The 22,174-nt window shown below is 33.6% G+C and overlaps 1 protein-coding gene across 13 annotated transcripts in view; it reads left to right on the forward strand.

Moving 5' to 3' along the window:
• Positions 1 to 22,174, forward strand: part of INPP4B (inositol polyphosphate-4-phosphatase type II B) — a 981,822-nt gene that overhangs the window by 717,467 nt on the left and 242,181 nt on the right. For 8 of the 13 annotated variants that reach the window (XM_074229241.1, XM_074229239.1, XM_074229243.1 and 5 more), the window contains one exon: positions 1,730 to 3,302. The exons of 3 other annotated variants lie outside the window; for them this stretch is intronic. In XM_074229241.1, the coding sequence (XP_074085342.1) occupies positions 1,730 to 1,904 (175 nt within the window). In that variant the 3' untranslated portion in view covers positions 1,905 to 3,302. Of the gene's footprint in view, positions 1 to 1,729; positions 20,652 to 22,174 lie in introns of those variants that run through there. 2 more of the 13 variants (XM_074229247.1, XM_074229245.1) reach the window with 2 other exon arrangements.

The raw sequence follows: 22,174 nt of genomic DNA on the forward strand, positions 1-22,174 counted from the left end.
TTTAAGATTATTTCATATTCCCATGGGGTCAGCCTGAATTAGACATGGCAAATATAATTAGTAATTATAATTATATCATTATTGCTGTATTTGGTTTTTACTATTATATTGCAGCTCAGATATATTTCCATGACTATAGCTTTTTTAAAATTTTCAACCTACTATTAAATTTGACACAGTCTATAGTGTATAAAGCTATGTTAAGCCCCAGGATACAAAGGTGAAATGAGATGCAGTCTATGTCTTTGAGGATCTGACAGCCTAATTCATATTAGGATATGCTTTTAAAGACATGCTTTTAAAAAATACCATAACTAGGATTACTTGAGCAACAATGTGGACAAATACATTGGAGACAGGAAGATCACAGGATTATTGGATAATAATTTTAGAGTTGAAAATGATCCTTAGAGGTATATAAAAAACTGAACCACAGTGAAGTTGTGAGTTACCTTTAGTCATAAAACTAATAAGTATCTTGGGCAGTTTTTTTTTTAATCCCAGTGTCTCCCTGATTCTTAGACCAACCCTTTATCCACTATACGAAGTTGCCCTTGTAGTCAGAGCATCCAATATTGATTAGCAATGGGAGCCTGAACTAGGGCAGTTTCAATGAGATTGGAAAGAAGGAAACGATACAAGAGATATTATTAAACTAAAATTCTTAGAATTTCATAGCTTTTTGAATGTGGCACATGAGAGAAATGAAGGAATTGGAGATATTTATCAAAGTTTTGACCCACTCTGATTGCATGGAAACATAATGTGAACCTTCAAAATAAAAAAAATAAAATAAACAAGGCATGAGAGATAAGGACAAGGTTCAAAGGGCGGGGTAAGAATGGATTGAGTTTAGGATGCTGGCTCTCAGAGGACAGTGGTCTATCTGGAGGTAATAGTAAAAAATATGGATCCAGGAATCTGTGGGATGAAGTCAGGCTCAGGTTTCAAATGTTGGCAATATTTGAGAGAGGTGTTCATTGAAGCCATCCAACCGGAATTTAAATTCTCTCTTCTACCGACTCAGCGAGTCCATGTTGAACACAATTTGCTATGGTAAAATTCATTGAACAAGAGGCAAACTGATTTTGCCCTCTATTTTGATAATAATTGAGCCAATACCACTTTATGAGCACTAGTGGTATTATCAGTTCAATTTAATCCAATCCAATTCAACATACATTTCTTAAGCATCTCTTATGTACTGATCACAGACCTTTCACATAAATGCCAAAGCATTTTTGGGCAAATCATTTAGGCCACTTTGAGATTTGTATAAAAAATTGTGGGTTTGCATGAATTAGTGAAAATGTGCCATAAACATCAGCTTGCAAACTCTCTGTATCACTGCCTTCCTCTATTTATGTTCTCTTTTTAAAAAATAAGCATTTCCTCATTTATTTTTCCCTTCAAACTAATCCATAACTTGCTTTTCTTCCTGAAGTTGTGCTTCTTTGTGCTGTGATGAGCTTTTGCTTCTAACCTGCATGTAGAACTTCAATACTCATTATCAGGATTTTTCGTTCTTCCTCCTTTCTCAAAGAGAGAAAGCACTCCTGATCTTGTGCTGCCTATCATTCTAGCCCTGTAGAGACAAAGAATGCATTGGGAATTGTTTAGTATAGAGCCATCCCTGAAATAACTGTCTTGTGTGTTGTTGATTTTCTTTGCTGTGTGAATGCTCTACTCTTCTTTTTTTCCCTCCATCCCCTAACTCCCCGTTTAACAGCAAACAAACCCAGGGAGCACTGAACGAATCGGATGATCCCGAGACAGGCTGTCTAATTGATAACAAGCCAACTTCTCGTCACTTCTATCCCGTCGCCTTGCTGCTTGTCAGCTCACACCTGCTGGTTGTGTGGCTCATTTTAAGTCTTGCTTTACTACTAGCCAAATATCAATAAGTTTCACTTTTCTGTTCCTTTCTTTTCTACAAATGGCAACAAACTTTAAATTGAGGAGGGGTGGGGGAGGGGGGATCCTGTGATATTTCTACATTTTCAGATCCACAGAATTTAAAATACAAATGTTTGAATTGTACAGTGTTGGGTTTTTGTTTTATTTTCTTCAAAAATCTAAGAAGTACTATGCATTCAGTGAATTGTTACTTTTTCTTTCTTTGTTTCTGGAGAATTTTTTTCCCCAATGTTTATGAGCCCAAAAGGAAAAAAAAAATGCTAAATTAGTGTCTTGTAAATAAGACAAAAAGCAGGATCCTGAAAGCTTGAAGATCCAAGCCTCCTTTTCCTCTTCCAAGTAAATGAATTTAAAGAAACTGAAACTGATTTTGCACAACACAGTCGAACTCTGAAACAGGTCCTATTGATGTGGGAGTATATAGCATTAATTTTTGTTGTGCTACCTTCATTGTTGTCTTCAGCTGACTGGCCAGACCTTCTGTTTGATTTCCTCTATTGGTTGGTCATGTCATTACTTTGCTGCGACTACCCTATTCTGTCAAATTACCCTAAGGAGAGAAAACCAAGTTCTGTTTTGTAACTGAATTTATCTGTTTGTAACTGTTGTTTTCATTGATTTCTTTTCTGAGACACTTTTCTATTCTTTTTAGCAAAGTCTTGCTTATGTCTTGATGCACCATTTTTGGCATTTGTGACTTTTGTACTTTCTGTGAACAAGCCCCCTCCCTTTATAAAGCAGAGACTTGGATCAGGCTGTTTGGAAAGCCATGTTCACTTTTTTTCATTGCACAGCTTAACATACTGAAATCAAATGGAGATAAAACTTTCCTTTAGAAAATCTACTGGGCCAGATGTAATCAATGCCTTATTCCTAGAACCTGCATCTTTAGGGCTACATAGAGATTTTAATGTGTTTTTAAAAGTCTGAGAAATTAATTTGTGAAAAAAGATATATAAAAGGCAGATATATTTCTGAAACTAAAGTAAAGGTGTATTGTGGAGTCAATTATATTTAAAAACTCTATTAAAACTTAAATATATGTTAAGGGCAAAGAATTTAATCATCTCTTTCTGAGGGCAATAATGGTATTGGGCCTGGCCTTGGATTTAATTTTGTAAGATGTATCATCACTTGTGGGGAAAAACAAAACAAAACAAAAACAAAAAACAAAAATGTAGAGTTGAATCTTTGTTATTTTTACTTGGACTGTTGCTGCAACTCTGCATTGAACAAATAAAAAACATATTTATTTATTCTGTGTTTCATGAAGTTGTGCTTTTTCCCCTTTTACCAGAGAAGGATGCCGCATAGAGAATGTTCTGAAGAATATCAAATGCAGAAAATATGCATTCAACATGCTACAACTGATGGCTTTCCCCAAGTACTACAGACCACCTGAGGGAACATACGGAAAAGCTGACTCCTAAGCTTCCCCCAATGTAAACAGGAACACAAATATGTCTCAACTGCATAATATACACTTGGGGGGGGGTCATGGATGGGGGATCATGTTCACAAATCTAGAAATTACTTGAATTAGTTATCAATACAATAAGTTCTAAGGTGAACTAAGAACTGTTGGAAATTTTTCTGGGGATTAAGGGAGGGATGTATTATACAAGAATGTTCTATTTGAGTGCAAGAATGTCATATGCCTCAAGGCAATAGTTTTGATTCACTGTTTAGCATTCATTCAGAAGGCTTCTGCCTTGGAAACATGGTACTCAAATGAGAAATTTTCAGAAAAAATTGTGCTAATTTGGCAAGAAGTAGTACTAAAAATGTCACTGAAAAACTCCTTAAGAGTTTTACTTTTGGTGAAAGGAGTTGCTATCTCATTCGGGAATGCTTTGAGAGTGCTGCTGCCCAGGTCCTCTGAGAAATGCCTTCTGTCCCAAAGAACAAAATGGGTATATTTTCACAGCTAATAAACAGACAAATACTTCCACAGAAATGTTCTCCAGAAGGTGAACACCTGTTTCAAATACCCCTAGTGTAAGCTGCCAGGGGCCTGTATATATAGCACAGAATATATGACCTTTACACAAGAGGTGAGAATAACACTCAAAAGGGACATATCTGCAAATGGATTTCTTGCTCTAAGGCAGGCAGCTCCAGGGCAAATAGCAAGAAGCATAATGTGGGGGGGGGGGGTTGGGGATGGTGGGAGTTGGCCTCCCCTCCACCCACTATGCAAAATGAATGGCTATTCTCTAGAGGAGCAAGGTAACCAAGAACAAAACTAAACAAAAATAAAAACAAAGACAGTTCTACTCATCTAGGCTTTGACTACCAGGGGGAGGAAGAAGGTCTTCCTGTTTTACCTTATTGTAGGCACTTCCTAGAAGCTAAACTCAGTTGTTTCTCCTTGCTCAAAGACAGTAAGTGATGTCATTGACTTCAACCTGAGTGATTCATGATAACTAGTCAGAGCTGTGAAATCCCAAGGGGAGATAACCTCTTTGATGTCATGAATCACTTTGGTAGTCTGGTGAAGCCTACTGACTTGTTTTTCAGAATGAAATTCTTTAAGTGCATAAAATAAAATATATGGGAAACATAATATATGGAAAATGAAATATATGGAAATACAAAGGAAAAACTCTAGGGAGATATAGTTGTCAAGATATTTGAAAAAACAAGATTACAGATCTGTGGTTAAAAACTTCTTGATTTTAAGTTGAAGTGGAATTTTTTTTCAACTGAAACTTCAAGAAACTTTAATATGGGTAGCTTATTGTTATCCAAATGGGAAAATTCCCAAGAAATTAATTTCTTCTAGGGTCTTGGATTCAATGCAATGTATTAAATATATTTTCACACAAGAGCAACAACACTCAAATCTGTAAATCAGACTTTGTTTTTGCTCCTGAACAGGCAGCTTCAGGACAAGTAGCAAGAAGCATGATGTCAAGGTGTAGTGACCTTCTTCAACAGACTTAGAAACTTTGATAGTAGTGTCCCAAGAACCTACAATAAACATATAAATTATTTATATTGTATAAAATATAGCATATTTATATGATAGAGGAAAATATCTAGAAATGTGACTTTTTAGACATGGATAATGTTTTCTGCAGATTATCTGAAACAGTTTTCATTTTATCTATTTATCAAAACAATTCAAAGATTCCTACAGTTGGAAAGAACTTTAGAGGGTGCATCTTATGCAACTAGATATGTTAAAGAGCATCTAGTTCTATATTTTCCCAGTAAAAACTGAGCCCCATGAAGATTAAATCAGATGGCAGAGTTTGAGTTATTTGTCCAAGCTTACAGTGTCATAGTTAAGACCACAGTTTAGTCCTTATGAAATCTGAACCCCATGCCAGAATGTGTTCCCTCTGCTCTTAACTCAGGGGGAGGGTGCTGATCATTTTAGGGAAGTGAGGGATTACAATTTATCCTGAGACTCAGAATCCAAGAAGTTGAAAAAAAACAGCATATTTTACTGAAGTTGTCCTTTTCTGCAAAGAAGGATGCTTCATAGAGAGCTAGCCTTTAGAACTGGGCATATCCTAAGGACCTATCAGATAAAAATATCCAAATTTAATATACATTAATTGTGAAGTGCAAGGTGAAACTCTGCAAACCTTTCCTGTATCATGAACATTCTTGTCAACCTGAAAAACTTACAGATCTCTTCTCTTTAAAATAAAATATATAGGATTGAAAAGGAAATTTACTAAAAAGGAAGCATAATTATTAAACTTATAAAAATCAATTTCATGAACCCTAGGATAAAAATCCTTGTTTCTGGGGAATTTCCAGCTTTAGGATATTTAGGATCATGGAAGACCAAGGTGTCAAATATTCTATCCTGCCCTGTGAATCTGACTCTTCAGTGAATATTTCTAGCTTTATAGGCTTTTGAGCCAAGTGTCAGTTCCATCTAATGGTTTTGCTTATGAGATGAGGCATTATTAAAAACATTAGTGTTTCATCCCTTGAGTTGGTTGCCAGGCTAATTGTGCTTATTACATATTAGGCAGCCTTCCAAATGGAAGTTGTTAGGTCTTCCATGCCTATTGATTTAAGCCCCAAGTCTTCCTTGATATTAGTTATTGTTCAATGGTACCAATCCACAGTATTGATGAGAATACCCAAATGGATGAGAAAGCAGTTCCATGGACTTGTTAAAATATTGATGGCAGCCTATCATATCACACTATGGTGTTAATCCAACATATATTTTGAGTAGTAATCACTAAGGCTCATAGATTTTTTTCTTAAAAGATAAAGTGGATTAATAGAATAGCTACTTATTATAGCTATAATTTTTCAATAAGTTCCAGTGCCATGCTTAAAGCAGCAAACTGATTCGAAGTTGAAAACACCTTCATCTATTAATTACATTATTGACAAACATATGCATTTCCACCCCCCCCATTCTTTTGACACAGGGTAGGGAGAAGAGATCACTGACTAATTACTTTTTTTCCCAGACCTATGTTTTCATTGATTTTAGAAGCTCCATGGTCTGGAAATTCTCTCCAACTATGCACATCAATGCAACATAACTTGAAACAGTTGTCTGGGACACTTAGAGATTTAAGTGACTATGCTATGATCACATTATTAGCTAATATCTAAAAGGAAGACCCTGAACTCTGATCTTATTGATTGTTCTGTCATTTAAACCCTACTACTTGACCTGATAAACTATGTTTAATATTTTCATACTCTGAAAGTAAATGTAATTTTCATTAAATTATTTTTCTATTTCAATTCATAGATGCTACTTCAGTGATCTTCAACCAGTCATAAGTCTCCTTATTCTATATTGACTTCAGACTATTATTACTATAGAGTCCTATCATTTCCTTTGTTATAGGAAAGTTGAATGCCTTTCTATATTTTTTCTCATACTAAGTGTGAGCACATTTTTTAAAAGTAAAGTTTATCTTAAAAATTCATCTTTAGTTCCAGTAAGGATTTTCTTCCATTGCTGAGAAACATTTTAAAATATATCTCAGAAAACTATTTTTTTCCTCTTTCTTTGATTCCACAGTCATTTTCCACCCTATCTCTATAGTGATTTTTTTTAAATCAAGGAGGAAATTTTTTAAGCTTTCTTTTTAAAGTTATCCCCAAGTAATCCTTTTCTAGTCTGATATTTGTATTGCAGAAATCATAGGACTCTAAAACTGTATTTTGAGAGCTGGGAAAGTAATGAGATCGTAAATTAAAGCTCATTTTGTAGACATTGAAATTGAAGTTAAGTGATGTAACAGATTGCTTACAAGCAGTAACAACTCAAAGCTGGATCTCTGACTCAAGACCCAGCACATTTGCTACGATACCTCTACTAAAATGGAATAATCATATAAGACTGTATTTGTTCTATAATATATCTATTCTCTTACCATACCACAGGTCCCAGAAAATATTGATTAATTCTGTACTGGTAATCTAAAAGAAGCAAGATAAGGTATAATATAGAGCAGGATCATTGCATATGATCAATATGGGGACAATTGAGGAATTTTTTCTTTAACTTTTGATTTTTCTGGCAACTTCCCTGTTTAAACAGTCAAAATATACTGTTTTGAAACAGTTGTTGTATAGTATAGTTGTATAGAGTGCCTTTGAATTCACCTGTCCTAACATTATAAAAGCTCACTGTTGTTGGTTATATATCACAACCAAAACAACTAATTGATTTAGTCAGAAATGAAGTTAAAGCAGTCTTTTGATCAAATTTATGAAAGTCACAGGATTTTAGAATAAGAAGGAATTTCAGTGGCCCACCTAGTCTAAAAAGAATCACTACTTTATACCTATCACATTGTTACTAAAATTTGAAGACATTAAGAGAAAAAGAATTTATTTTCCTTTAATTGCTTTCCTCATTAGTTCAGGTTCATAATCCAGCACTTAATAAATATATCATCTTGATATTTTCTGTGAGGGTCTTTTCTTAAATAAGCTAATCATTTTCCATAAAATGAAATTTAAGTTATCTATAAAAATTACTATATATTAATACATAAAACTATAATTGTAGGTGAAAAATCAACCTTCTGGTTTTATTTGAATGATAAAGAAACTGAAGGCCAGTAAAAAGTTATAAATCTAGGCTTTCCCCCACAGCTTAGATAATTTCCTAGGTTTATCATATATTCAATTCCATTTTAGATGGTCATGTCACTTTTTCATAGTATAGTGGTCAATACTGTAGTACTAAGAGTCAGAAAGACCAGACTTCATATCTGTCATCAGATGCATACTAATTGTGTGATCCTGGGCTAGTCACTTAATCCTGGTTTCCTCAGTTTCCTCACTTATAAAATGAACTGAAGAAAGAAATGGCAAACTACACCAGTAGTTAGCCAAGAAAACACCAAATGGGATCATGAAGAATCAGATATGATTAAAACAACTAAACAACCATGAGCCCAAGCAATTTTTTTCCCACTACTCTAAGTCTCAGTGTCTTTCATGAAGGATTTGGACTGATGACATTTTAGGTCTCTCATGCTCTTAATCTAAGATCCTATGTGCCTAGGATCACAAATAGCAAAATACAAAGAATTATATAAAACAAATGTATCATATGTTGATGTACACACACAAAATACTTCAAATTCCACAAAGCCTTTCAATGGGGCAGGGCTTTTTTCAAATGTGATTCTAGATCCCATTTTAATGATTTCCATTAGGAAAAATTCCTAACATTGATGTTGATCTCCATTAATGATCATGCCATAGAGAAGATGGGGAGCATTCTCCAATTGTGTCTCTCTCTCTAATGTCATATAATGGAAGTTTTAGCAACTACAATGAGCAGGCTGCATATGAATAAGAAAATAAGTGAAAAAGGATTGTCCCTGCATAGTCTTTGAGATGTGAATTTTTATTTGTCTCCTTAGTATTTGCTACAAGTTGGGGTGGAGGGGCTGGTAGGGTGGGGATAATGTATTAGGCTGCCCAGCTTCTAATAAATAAGAGATCAATCTTTGCTCAAATTGTTAGTTTAAGCAAATTAAACTCTGGCAATCTGCTAAATTACCCCAGATGTTGTAGGTACTTGATTTCCAAAAAGTGCAGGGTCTCATTTATTTAGCTGAATAGATAGGGTGTCTTTTGTAATCTCTGAAGAAATAAATTAACTTTATCAGCAGATTTAAAATCTAGTTGGAGAAAAACTGTGATCAACATTTACCCAGTGAGGCAAACACATTGAGCACAAGGCTCTCCTAATAGCTGGGAGGTTGAAAAAAATTGCAGACTACAGAAAAGAATGATTTGCAGTTATGTGTGTCATTGGCCGACAGTTCTGAAATGATTTCACATCACTGCAACACATCCATAACCCAAACAAGCTGGGCATTTTCTATATTGATGCTTTGAGAATTTCTAAAGGGAATTATAAGAGCATAGACTTGTACATGGATTTTGACTTTTCTTCCTTTGGCAGTTATTAATGGGAGCTTTGTGTACAAACAGGTGTTACCTATGAAGACAAACTCTTAGAAAATGGGGGAAGTGAGGTGAATGTTTAAGATGAGTGATGAGAAAACCATTAAAGCAAAAATTTTGGAAGTTGGAGGTTTATCTCCTCTTGTAGAACATGGCAAACATTCTTGGAATTTTGTTATCAGAGAAGATTCAAATAGGGACTTGAAGCATTTGCATTTGAAAAAAATAAGTTGGTTCTATCTAGGCAAATGTGCCTGTGCCATCTTTTATGCAAATATATATGTGTGTGTGTGTGTGTGTGTGTGTGTGTGGTACTGGCAGACATATAGAAAATGTATACAAACTAGAAATGGTACAAACTAGAAGCCATCATATTTCCTGTGTAATCACTTCCCCTAAATATGAAAAAGAAAAAAATGATCTCATACAGAGTTTAGAATTTAGAAATAAGAAAGTTATGATTAGTACTTAGGAAGGATAACCAGTAAAAACAGAAAGAGTCAGTAAAGTTATCACTAATGGTGGTTTGAAATAGTATGGTTAAGATGGATGTGGTTTCAAAGGTATCCTTATGAGCAAGTTGGGTTCTTTAAGATGGAGAATTGTCTTTTCAGGCCCACAGCCAATCAGTTAATCAGTCATGAGCAAAAAAAAAGTTTCACTGACACTCTGTGAACCTAATTTCTCTCAGAAAGTAAGTCCCTCACTGGCAGGACTCATCTACACTGGTCTTTGATTTATAGCCTTCTGCAGATTGGTAGATATAAGATTTGGAGTTTACATTAATTTCTTCAAATTTATGCCACTATACTAATCTTGCATTCGATTTGTAATTCCAAGTGATATTATTTAGCCGAGGTGGGGAACCTATTTTCTGCCAAAACTAAAAGATTGGCTTGCTATATTTAATAAAGCATTTAATTAATTTGCTCCTAAAAAGCTTCATTTATTGAATTTCAAGTCTTGCCTTTGGTTGCATTGGCAATGCCAGAGCAAATAATTTCATGGGCCTTAGATGACTTGTAGGCCAGACATTCCCCACCTCTATTAGGACGTAGTTAGGATGCTATTTACACAATGGTCGAAAGAAATTTGCTAAACAAAGAAGCAAAGAATATCTCTGCTATTTTGTAAGAGAGTATAGATACTCTTTTACCAGTATCACTTCACTCATTAATGTCCCCTTTCCATGTCATGTACACAACCTTCTGAAACTATGTACTCTAGAATGGATATTTTGTTAGTTCTTTTTTTCCCCATACTCACTTTACTGATTGTTGTGGTACTATCCAAAAGGCTGCTTTGGCCCTTGTTATTCCTTTGGGTTCAGTATCTATTCCAGTTGAACTGACAATGTGTATTTCTTCCTTAGAGAACGATGCACAGATTCTTAATCTAGCTCCGTCTCATTGATATTTTAGAAACTTTTTTTTTGTTTTGTTCTGTGTAAGCCATATTCATTGTACATTGTGTGTATATTTTTGTTTAAATAAATGTGACTTTTATTTTTTACGTTTTGGACTTTTTTCCTCTATTTTCAAATGCACCATTTCTTTCTTCATTTTCATCAAAAGTAGCATTGAAGGTATTCCCAAAGTCTAAGCACAATTTTAAGTTATTAAAATGTAAGATTAATTGAAGATAGTAAAAATTAAAACTGCACTAAAACTTTTGAGATGGCCTACATGTAAAGTTTATCTAAGTTAAGAAAATGAGTCATAGCAATGCCTTAAGCATAAACTACTTTTCTGCTTGCCTGTAGCTGATTCTAGATTAAAATGGGAAATTCTATAATTAGTAATATTTTGTAATTAATTAAAATGGGATTTTTAGTAGGAGAAGTTTTCTTTGTGTTTCTATTTATTCCCAAGAAGAGGTATTAAAAGATTCAATTCAATTCCACATGTCTTGATTAGGTATCTTCTCTGTGTCAGGGAATTCTACGTTGCTTAGGATTCAAAGACAATAGCAAAGAACAGTTTCTGTCCTCAATGTACGTATAGTCTGCTTTAAGAACATGATTTCACAACCTCAACGTTCATTCGTTCAGCAAATATAAAGAAAAAAATTCATTTATTTGATACCCACAAGGTCAAAATTTATTCAACAAATTTTGAATTGAATCTTCCATCCATTTGCAATGTAAGCATCTCATGGAAGGGATTTAACAACTGCAATGTTATTGTACAAATAACTGTTGGGTTATTAGGCTCTAAGCTGTTTGATACTTTTTTCATTTGTAGTATCAGTTCTTGACCCATACAAGGGTAAGCATTGACAATAGAAGCCGTATTTCCAAAGGGTGACATCTGACCTTGATTGCAATGGGAAAAAATGAAAGTTGCACTCAAGTCTTGTCATTTTAGATAAAGAAGTCTTAAGGGTATCTTTCAAAACCAGCTTGAATTTTGCCCACACTTGCCTCTATGAGACTTTTCTGATATAATGATGATTTTTTCTGAAAGTTTTATATTTGCCTTTCTCTTCCTATAGTATAAGAAGTCAAGTTACCATTGCTAGGCTGAAACACAATGAGCTTCATCAAGATGATGTCAAGTGTTCCCAGGTGCTCCCATAGTTGCAGAAGGACCCCCTCTGGCAGGTTTTTATTTCCAGCTACTATGAAGACAATGGGGATCCTCAGTGTCTCCAGGAAATTGACAATTGTAGTAAAGTGGTATCATTTATCAATCCAAAGATTGGAAACTTTTCTCCCAAACACACAGAGATAAATTCATAAGGGAACTAAGGGATATCCTAACAAAGCCACATCATTGGACATTGAACATTGCTGGAATTTACCTACCTCCTCTTTAGAGACCCTTTCCAACCCACTCCTTTCCTTGAAGTATGTACAACAGACTTTATCATAGCTAGTGCCCTGTATAATTCAAGTGGGTAATCAAAGAAAGTGAATGGCTATTTCAAACCAATAAATTTCTGCTTTTTGCAAGGCAAATGGGGTTAAGTGCCTTGCCCAAGGCCACACAGCTAGGTAATTATTAAATGTCTGAGACTGGATTTGAACCCAGTTACTCCTGACTCCAGGGCCAGTGCTTTATCCACTGCACCACCTAGCTGCCCCCAAACCAATAAATTTTAATAATGCCATATTAGGATTTAGAGAATTATTATCATTTATTTAGACACATTATTATAACTTTATAAACATACTTACAGATATATATACATACAATATACACTGATATACCAATATAATATTATCAAATAGGAGTAATAGCTCACTGGTCAAAAAGTCACTTAGAAAGAGAAATACTATTTTTTTAAATTGACCATTTAAAAAGCATAACAGTTTGGGGAAATTTAGCTTTGAAGCAAACAACTCTCTACAAACGAATATTCATGTCTTATTATAAGACTGCACAATAAGTGGTGATTATAATAATTATCCTGACTCATCAAGTAAAAAAATTTTGCTATGTTCAATTATTATTTGACAAACTGTATAAGAAAATAGGAAAGTGTGAAGCCACTATTGGAAGAATTCCCTCCAAAATTTCCTCAAACCAAAGTTTTGGCCTTTCAAAGGGCAAACTCCAATTAGCTAAACATTCTTTTATGTGTAGAACATCTCATTCCATACTATTTTAAAGATGTGTTATGAAAAATTTGTTAAATTCCATAAAATATCAATAGTATTTCAAAAGACTTCTTTGATTATATCCAAAATAAAGTGTTGATCAAAAAAGAGGATCATTTTTAAGTTCAAGTTTTCTGATCAGCCCTGGTCTAATTAGTCCCACTTTAAGAGAACATATAAACTAGAAAAATCAAATTGTAAGACCTGAAATTATGCTAATGTATGACTCTCCTGCTTTGTAAGATTATTGTATGCAAAATTTGCACCTCACTGATAAGTAGAGAAGAAGATTGGAAAAAAAAAAGATTAGAGAAATGAAACCTTGGTGAGCTGAGAAACATTTATTGCCTAAAGATTTTATTGTCTTATATGCCAAACTGGTTTGGATTGTAGTCATGTGTATCAAACAAACGTCTCTTTTCCCATAAGAGCCCATCCTTGCTTTTGACAGTCAATAGTTATGAAAACATGTAGCAATGGAAGGAGTCCTCAACTAGAAGACTGAATGACAGATCCTAAAATGTCAAAGCAAGATGGAGCCCTAGAGATCCACTAATCTCACTTCATAGATGATAGCAACACTCAAAATTATTCAATGACTTGTGAGAGTTTAAAGAGAAATCAAATCCTGGTCATCTGATATTGAAATTGTTCATTTTCAATACCATAATTCTGGATAAAAGTCCTGGCTCTAAACTTTTCTAGCTATGTGCCCTGGGGCAAGTTATCCTTCATCCTGAACCCTCAGTTTCTGTGAGTGAGTGAGTGAGTGAGTAAGTGAGAGAGAGAGTGTGTGTGTGTGTATGTGTGTATAAATATGTGTATAATATAATAATGATACTTGCTTTATGATATTTTTGTAAGATTTGTAAACTAGGCACATGTGTGAATTATACTCCCTTTATCAGGAAGTTAGATGGCACAGTAGATAGAACACTGTAAATGGACTCAGGAAGACTTGAGTTCAACTCCTGCCTCAGACACTTATTAGCTAATCTTTTCAGTTATTCTTACCTAATTTTGTCCCTTTTGTTGAGAAAACAATGGTTGCTATGGAAGTGTAATAGCTGTAGGGGGCAATCAAATAAATAATTACTTGTACTTTGCTAACAATCCCTCAGCATATGCTCCCTAGAGGAAATATACCAGTAGTGATAATATTAAGATTAGCAGGGAAATTGTGGTGATGTGGTGGAGAGAAGTCTGAAATAATTTTATTAATTTTGAGTCAAATCATTTAGTTCAATTCGGAGGGGGAATAAAAAAATGGAGGCAGGAGTAAAGCAAAAGAAAATCCTTTGAAGTTAAAGAATTGGAGGGAAGTGTATAATATTAAAGCAACATTTAAATCTAGCATATGAAGAGAGAGGGCACTTTTAAATTTTAAATTAAAATCTATTAAAAACTAATAATAAAACCTCAAGAACTATACCTAATTTTATGAGTGTGAATATATATGCTATATTCTAAGGTAGAGTAATTCTAGAGATTTGAACTGTTCATAGTCTGTAATGACAAAATAAATAAAATAAAAATAATTTAGACAAATAATTGAGCAATTATACTTGAACATTAAAAAATCTCCCAATAAATAGAAAATGCATTGCAATGTACTGCCCACAAGAAATAGAGTTAAAATGAAAGAGTAAAGTTTACTATACTTCTACTAACACATGAAAATAAGGAATTGTATTCATAGTGGTGGATATAAATAAATTCAAATTAGGAATCATTAACAGCTAAAACAATGAGGATTGAATATTTAAAGAAACCATATACAAAGAACAAACATCAATATTAAATATAACCTAATATCATAATGACTCAGTTATTGTATATAACTTGGTTATAATAAGACAGTTGCTTTGCAAAAAGATTTCAAGAGAAAAACAAAAGTAGTTTTAAGACTTCAAAGTTTCATTCATGGAATATGACAAAATCTAATAGCTAGAATGAATATCTGGAACTGAACAGAAAGAAATAAAAATATATCCAAATACTATATGAATAGAACTGCATAAAGATAATTGAAATTTTAATTTTCATTCAAATTTTTGAGGAGTTTTAGTAATAACTGGTATGCCTTGAGTGGGGCTATTAATTTAAGGTTCATAAACTTGTTTCATTTTTAATATCTTTCCAAATGTAATTTGATATAATTGATTTCTTCTATAATCAGAAACAGTATCCTGAGTTGGAGTTCATAGATCTTACTGTAATTTGAAAGAGTTGATAACATAAAATAGTTAAGAATCTCTGCTCTAGGGCATAAAAATGTATAAATAAATTCATAAAGACAGAAACTTTGCTATAATTATAGATGCAAAAAAGAAACAAAAATGCAAAAAATGACCAAGATAAATAATAAAAGCAAAAAAGTTCTAAAAATATCAAAAGAAAGAGGTAATTAAAATTATATTAAAAATAACAAGAGTATAATATGTATCAAAATTTATGGCATGTTGCTAAGAACATTGCTAAAAAGTAAACATCTGATTATTAACAAAACAAAAGAAGAATAATAGAATGGAGACAAGCATTTAAGTGCTTCTTATGGATCAGATAGTTGGCTAAGCACATTGTAATAATTATCTAGGGGCAGTTGGGTGACTCAATGGATAGAACATTGGCCCTGGAGTCAGGAGGACCTGAATTCAAATGTGACCTTGGACACATAATACTTAGCTAGCTGTGTGACCTTAGGCAAGTCACTTATCCCCATTGTCTTGCAATCATCCCCCTCCCCCAAAATAAAATTACATCTAATTTTCTCCTCATAGCAAACTTCAAGGCATCTACATTTTATAGTTGAAATGATTACAGTAAACAAGTTAAATGACTTGCCCAGGGTTACACAGTTTGGGTCCTGAGGCCATATTTGTACTTAAATCTTCCTAATTCCGAATACTCTCTTCACTGTGTCACTAGGTAACTCTTCCTAACATTTCTAATATACTTTAAAGTTGTTTGAATATTTTATATCAACTTATTTGATCTTCATTTTTTATAATAAAACCGAGCGTTTTCACTATGACATCACATATAGAATTACTAAGAGAGAGAGGAGCTATTAATTCCAGTTTCAGACTGAGGCACAGTTCCAGATCTTCTCAGAGGTAGGTTGTTTGGGAATGTAGCCCAAAGCAGGTGGTTAACTCTATCTGAGGTTAAATACTTCAAGAGATCAAAAGAATAACTAACCCATCCAGAAACAGGTTAGGAAGGACTTGATTGTCATATTCTATAACCACATAGCACAGGTTAGTGCTTGCCCTGTGCTGATAATGTACTTTGGTGCTACTTAAGACTAAGAAATGCTCACAACCCCCAGACATTCTCCAATAGTCCTATTTCCTAGAATGGAATTATTCTGGTAAACGCAAGTGAGAAGGATTTCTTACACAACTTGACCCTCACATAAACATAATTGTTCAACTCAAGCCTCCAATCATTTGGTTGGTTGATATAGTCCTCTGATATGAAAAGACTGTATTGTCACATTACTGATGGAAATTGAGATATTTCACCAATAGTATAAAGCAAGAAATCATTCAAATTAAATAAGGATTTAACAGTAACAACAACAACAAAATGACATTTTTAAAGTTTACAAAAGGATAACCTATTAGCAAATTTAATCAAAAGTAATAAAGGAAGACCATAATACCATTTTTTAAAAAATAAAAAGATCAAAATTTAGTAGAAAAAATAAATTATTGAAACCTTTCACAGGCACTTTTTTTTTTTAGTTTTTGCAAGGCAATGGGGTTAAGTGGCTTGCCCAAGGCCACACAGCTAGGTAATTATTAATTGTCTGAGGCTGGATTTGAACTAAGGTACTCCTGACTCCAGGGCAGGTGCTCTATCCACTGTACCACCTAGCTGCCCCTCACACTTTTAAGTCAACATAGCTGGGAATTTAAAATTTGAATGATTTTTGCCAAAATATAAAATATTCAAAATTTTAAAATAAGATACTGATAATCTAAATCATATAAAGTAAAAGAAATTAAGTACTAATGGCCTGACCAAAAAATGAGGCAAACAAATCCAGATTAAATAGTGCTTTCTATTTGGTATTTAAAATGAAAGTGATTGAATATAGTCCCAACTTTTGTTTGGATAAATAGAGAAAACTGATAATTACAAGTCTAAGACACAAATATGTTCCTAATCCCAAAGTAGAAAAACAATTTTCCATGAAAATTGATACATGTTAAAGAATGTTAAATAAATGCTAAATGTTAAAAAAAATGTTAAAATAGAATACTGGAAAATGGACATGTATAAACTTATTGAGATTAAAAATTGTTGTATTCCTTGTACTTGAATAACTGGTACTTACCATTATATAGTACATAGTAAATGTTTAATAAATACTTGTTGATTGATTTATATAGGTAGATATATAAAAGCTGGATCTATTTCAAGCCAATTGAATTGATATAAAAATTTCAAAGATAATTCAATATTGTGAACAATTACCATAAAAAATCAAAATAATGCTATAATGTAATATGATTATCACATTAGATAAAGGCACTGATAAAAATAAAATCCTCTTCACAATTTTAATAACACAGAAATAAATTTAACAGTTGCTCACTTGGTAAACCCTCAAATTACAAAATTCTGTAGAAAATATTTGCTGTTTAATAAAAGTTGATAGAATAATTGTATAGATATTGGAAAAAATAGAAATGGTCTTGCATTTTATACTATTTACCTTAACAAAATCAAAAGGATCCATAATCACCGGGGTACTCCTTAACACAGATAATCATTTACCATATGAAAATTTCAGCAAGGTATCAAACTTTCCACAAAACAGATAAATGCAAATTAACACTGAAATACTATCTTATATCCTTTAAATTAGCAAAGATCATAAAATAAGACAAAATGAAATGCTGACACTTTGGAGAAATAGCCATACTGAATTTAAAGTACTGTTAAAAATAGAAATGTATACACTATTTTTGGAAAACAATATGAAATTATATGAGTTACTAAAATGTTCTTACCTTTAACCTCATTCACCTACTTTTCAGAGCATGCTCTCCAGAGGTTAAATGAAATAGAGAATGACCTATCAGTATACAGACATTCATAGTAATTGGGAATAAGCCACATATGAATGAAGAAACTCCTTTTACCAATAAGGATTGGCACTTTCTTTGCAATTTATGGTCTTAAGAGATTTGCCATGGACATTGAGGCTTTGTCCAAGGAAAGATAGAATATATGAGTGCCAGGGCTGAAATCAGTCATTCCTGGCTCTGTAGATAGTCCTCTAGCCATGACATAAACTTTCTCATGTATCTAGGTGTTGGAGATTGCTTGAAGACATTTTGGTGTGCACACATGATGGAATAATTTTACATGAGAAGAAATAACCAATTATAAAAGTCTGAAGAAATATGGAAACAATATTCACTCAACACACATTTATTAAGCACCATCAATATGGGAATTCTTAGATAAAGGAGATATAGAAGAAAAAAAAGAAAAGTCAGTCACCACAATGAGGGTGAAGTAATTATATAAATAGTATAGCTACACAGCTCAGATCAAAACAGAAAGGATAAGGAATAAAAATAAGATGATTAGGTTATGCCATAATTAAAATTAATACATCTTTTGTTTATGTGAATGTGAAAATGCATTAATGGTTGTACTTAAAATGATTTTGTTTTGTCTTTTTTCATTTATTTTCATATAATTCTAACACTTCATAGAAATTAAAATAAAATTTTTGTTGGAAAAAGAGTAGATAGTGAGCTCAGAAAACATTCAGAAGAAGTCAGCAATGTGTTCTTTTATATGGAACTGAATTTTCTCATATCAAGTTAACTTGTCTAGGTGGTTATTTAATTCATGATATTAGTTGCTATGATCTAACCATAGAAATCAGAGTGAATGAAAAACTTCTCCAGATTCAAATCTGGCTTCTGTCCATGGGCAAGTGGCTTAAGTTTTCTGGTCTTCCATTGCCTTATCTGTAAAATGAAAGCTTTAGACTAAGGGGCCTCTTTAAATTCCCTTCTAGATTTAAATCTATGATCCTATGATTATTCCACCAATGAGAGAGCCAGGAACCTTTAAACCTGTATATGTTGCAGTACTGTATACTGTGAACTAATCTGTACATGAACATTTTATAATTCTTAATTTATAAAAGTCAGAAAAACAGCAAAGAATGGTCATTCCCAAGCCTTAATCTGATGCTAAGTAGAATGGGAGTAAAATATCCCTAGAGGATATAATAAATTTAGGATATGAATAAACTATAAATAGCATCTTTTTTCATAAGGATGCATGACCACCCCAACTCCCTCTCTAAGACCCTGTGACATCCTTAAAAATAGAACTCATTTGAAACTTCCTTTAGGAAACCTTTCTTTGTTGATTTCCCTACTTCTTTGTTTTTTTTTATTTGCATGCTTCTCTCTGTCTCCCTTTCTTTCTCTCTGTCTCTCCCTCCCTCCCTTCTTCTCTCTCCCTCCCACTCCTCTTCCCTACGCCCTCCTCTCTCTTTCCACCCCCTTCCTGCCCTCTCTCTTAAATTATCATATTCATAACTGTTTACATATTTTATCCACTAAAAATACATATTTTTATTCCCTCAGTTTAGGGAAGGGACTTTTTCACTGTCCTTTGGCTCAACACCCTTCTAAACTATATAAAACTATAAGCTATAGCTTGTTTGCTGATCTACAACAGTGGAGAATGTTTCCTCATTGTGGGATTCTCTGTACTTGTAACATTTAGACACTGGGTCTGTGTGAGTGTGTGTGTGTGTGTCTGTGTGTATATACACTCATGTGCATATGTTGTACTATTGACTCTCTAAAAGAAAATTCTTAGACCACCTTTTATGTTCAATCTGTTTTATAAATGTTTTTTTCTATCAATTTCTAAATCCTGGTCAATCAACAAAATAATACACCAAGCCTTAATTGGTAGCCTTTGCCTATTTCTGAGGTATAATTTCACACTGAAATTTTAACAAGAAACTCTTGTTAAATCAAGGGCACCCTTGTATGCATTTTATAATGGTAGCTCAAATTAGTTTATTTACTTGGAAGGAGAAGTTTAGGATTTGAGATAAACCAAATCATCATCATCTCTAAACTGCTTGGATACCTTAAAGAGAAGGGAGCCATATGCTTTTGTACAACTGCATTACTAGTTGTTTTTAAAACAAAATGACAGCATCTAGATAACTAAATCAAACCTTTTTTTCCCCTGGGATAACCCTCTTATCAGTCATATTAAAAATTATCCTAGCTACCATAATAATGTTTGTAAGCATTCAGTGATGAAAGGGAAGTGCCCAGTAGACTCAGTGATTTCAGTCATCCACTGATTGAGGTCTACTGCAATATGCTCATTGAATTTTTCTATTTGCTCTATTAAAAGCTTATTTTAAAATTGTCTCCTGCCTTTAATTACATCTTTGGTACTTTAAATATGTCACTTGGGGACTTGTCATTTTCATTTCTAATTATGCAATGAACCTTGCAATTATGAATAACATATCCTGTTCCCAGTGGTTATACTTATTTAAACACTTGGAATTTATTAAAGAACTGAAAGGTGGAATTTGAGGGGCTTATTCAAATCATATATCTCTTTAGAAATATCCAGAGGTAATTTTTTACCTTGAAGGAGAGGCAGTAGTGAGAAAGGAGAAGGGTCATCCAGAAAATCCAAACTAAAATTAACATTATATATATGTATATATATATATATATATATATATATATATATATATATATATATATATATAATTTATTTCCATAATTCTTAATGCAAGCTCATAATTTATGAATGAATAAATGAATAAAGCATTTATCAAGTGCTTACTATGTACAAAACAGTGAAGATACATATAGAAAAGTTAAGAATCTTGCATTTTAATGAAGGGGGAGAGAAAAGATATGGAAGGTTTCAGCTGCAAGTCATATAGAAAAGTCTCATTGTCCTTAGGATATGGGGCAAAACAGATGGTAATGCCTCTTTAATAATGTCATTTTCACTGATAAAATCATATTGATTTCTTATGTTGAACCACTTGACAGTGGTGACAACCCCCCCCCCCCCCCGGGCAATAGGGCTAAGTGACTTATCCAAGGTCATACAACTGATTAGTATCTGAGGCCAGATTTGAACTTATGTTCTCCTGATTGCAGGACTAGTATTCTATTTACTGCATCACTTAGCTGCCTCTATTGGAACTTTCTGAATCTTTAATAGATTGCCCATAGCAATTCCCAGAAGGAGTGGCTGGTAGACTGCATATACATGTGGGCTGTTTATCAGGATGATGGTTGTTGGCACTGGGTTGTCTCCATCAGAATCCAAAAGGAGATGCTAGTCAAGACAGTCACTTTCCTGGCTTGAGCTATCTCCTGTCTCCTCCTCAGGATTCCTCATTACATTAGCTAGGCTGGTTTAGCAGTTGGTTGGGTTGATTGACCCCTTCTCCAAAAATGTTGCATTCCTGGAGGAAGATTAGTCTGGAAGCAATGATCTGAGGGTATTACCACTCTTCTAGGGCTCTATATTCATATGCTTATGGGTGGCAGTTGATCAGCTGGTGGAAACAAGTTAGGTGATCCCCTTTTCTACAATGATTTCTTCCTGCAATGATGACTTCAGGGCCAGAAATGAAAACAGGGCTAGTCATTTGGAAGGTCTTCCTATTCCAAGATTATCCCTATCAGAGTTTGAGGGAAGTTCATGACCAAAATAAGAAGGGCTTCTTCTGGAAAATCATTTAAATTTTGTGCTTTTTATGATATTTTAATAAAGTCTTTGGCCCATGTTTTTTTTTTTATTTTCATTGAATAGAATGTCAATTATCTATGTCAATAGAGAAGAAAACCTTAGCAGGTTGCCTTAGAATATGATCTCATATTCATATTCATAAATAGTATCCTTAATGTTAGTCTACTTCTAGGCTCCTCATCAATGCATTGATCATGGGATTATGGGTCTACAGTCACTATGCCCCTTGCAAGTGAGATTTGCACTGTTGAAAAGAGTACTTATACCAACAGGTAATATAGAGGATAGAGTGTTAGACCAGGGAGATCTCAGTTCAAATCCAATCTTTGACACTTACCAGGTGGGTGACATTGGGCAAGTCATTTAACCCCTGAATATCTCAGTTTCCTCAACTATAAAAAGGGGATAATGATGCTATGGAGATTAAATGAGATAATA

Source organism: Macrotis lagotis, chromosome 3 (assembly GCF_037893015.1).
Source record: "Macrotis lagotis isolate mMagLag1 chromosome 3, bilby.v1.9.chrom.fasta, whole genome shotgun sequence".
Lineage (NCBI taxonomy): Eukaryota > Metazoa > Chordata > Mammalia > Peramelemorphia > Peramelidae > Macrotis > Macrotis lagotis.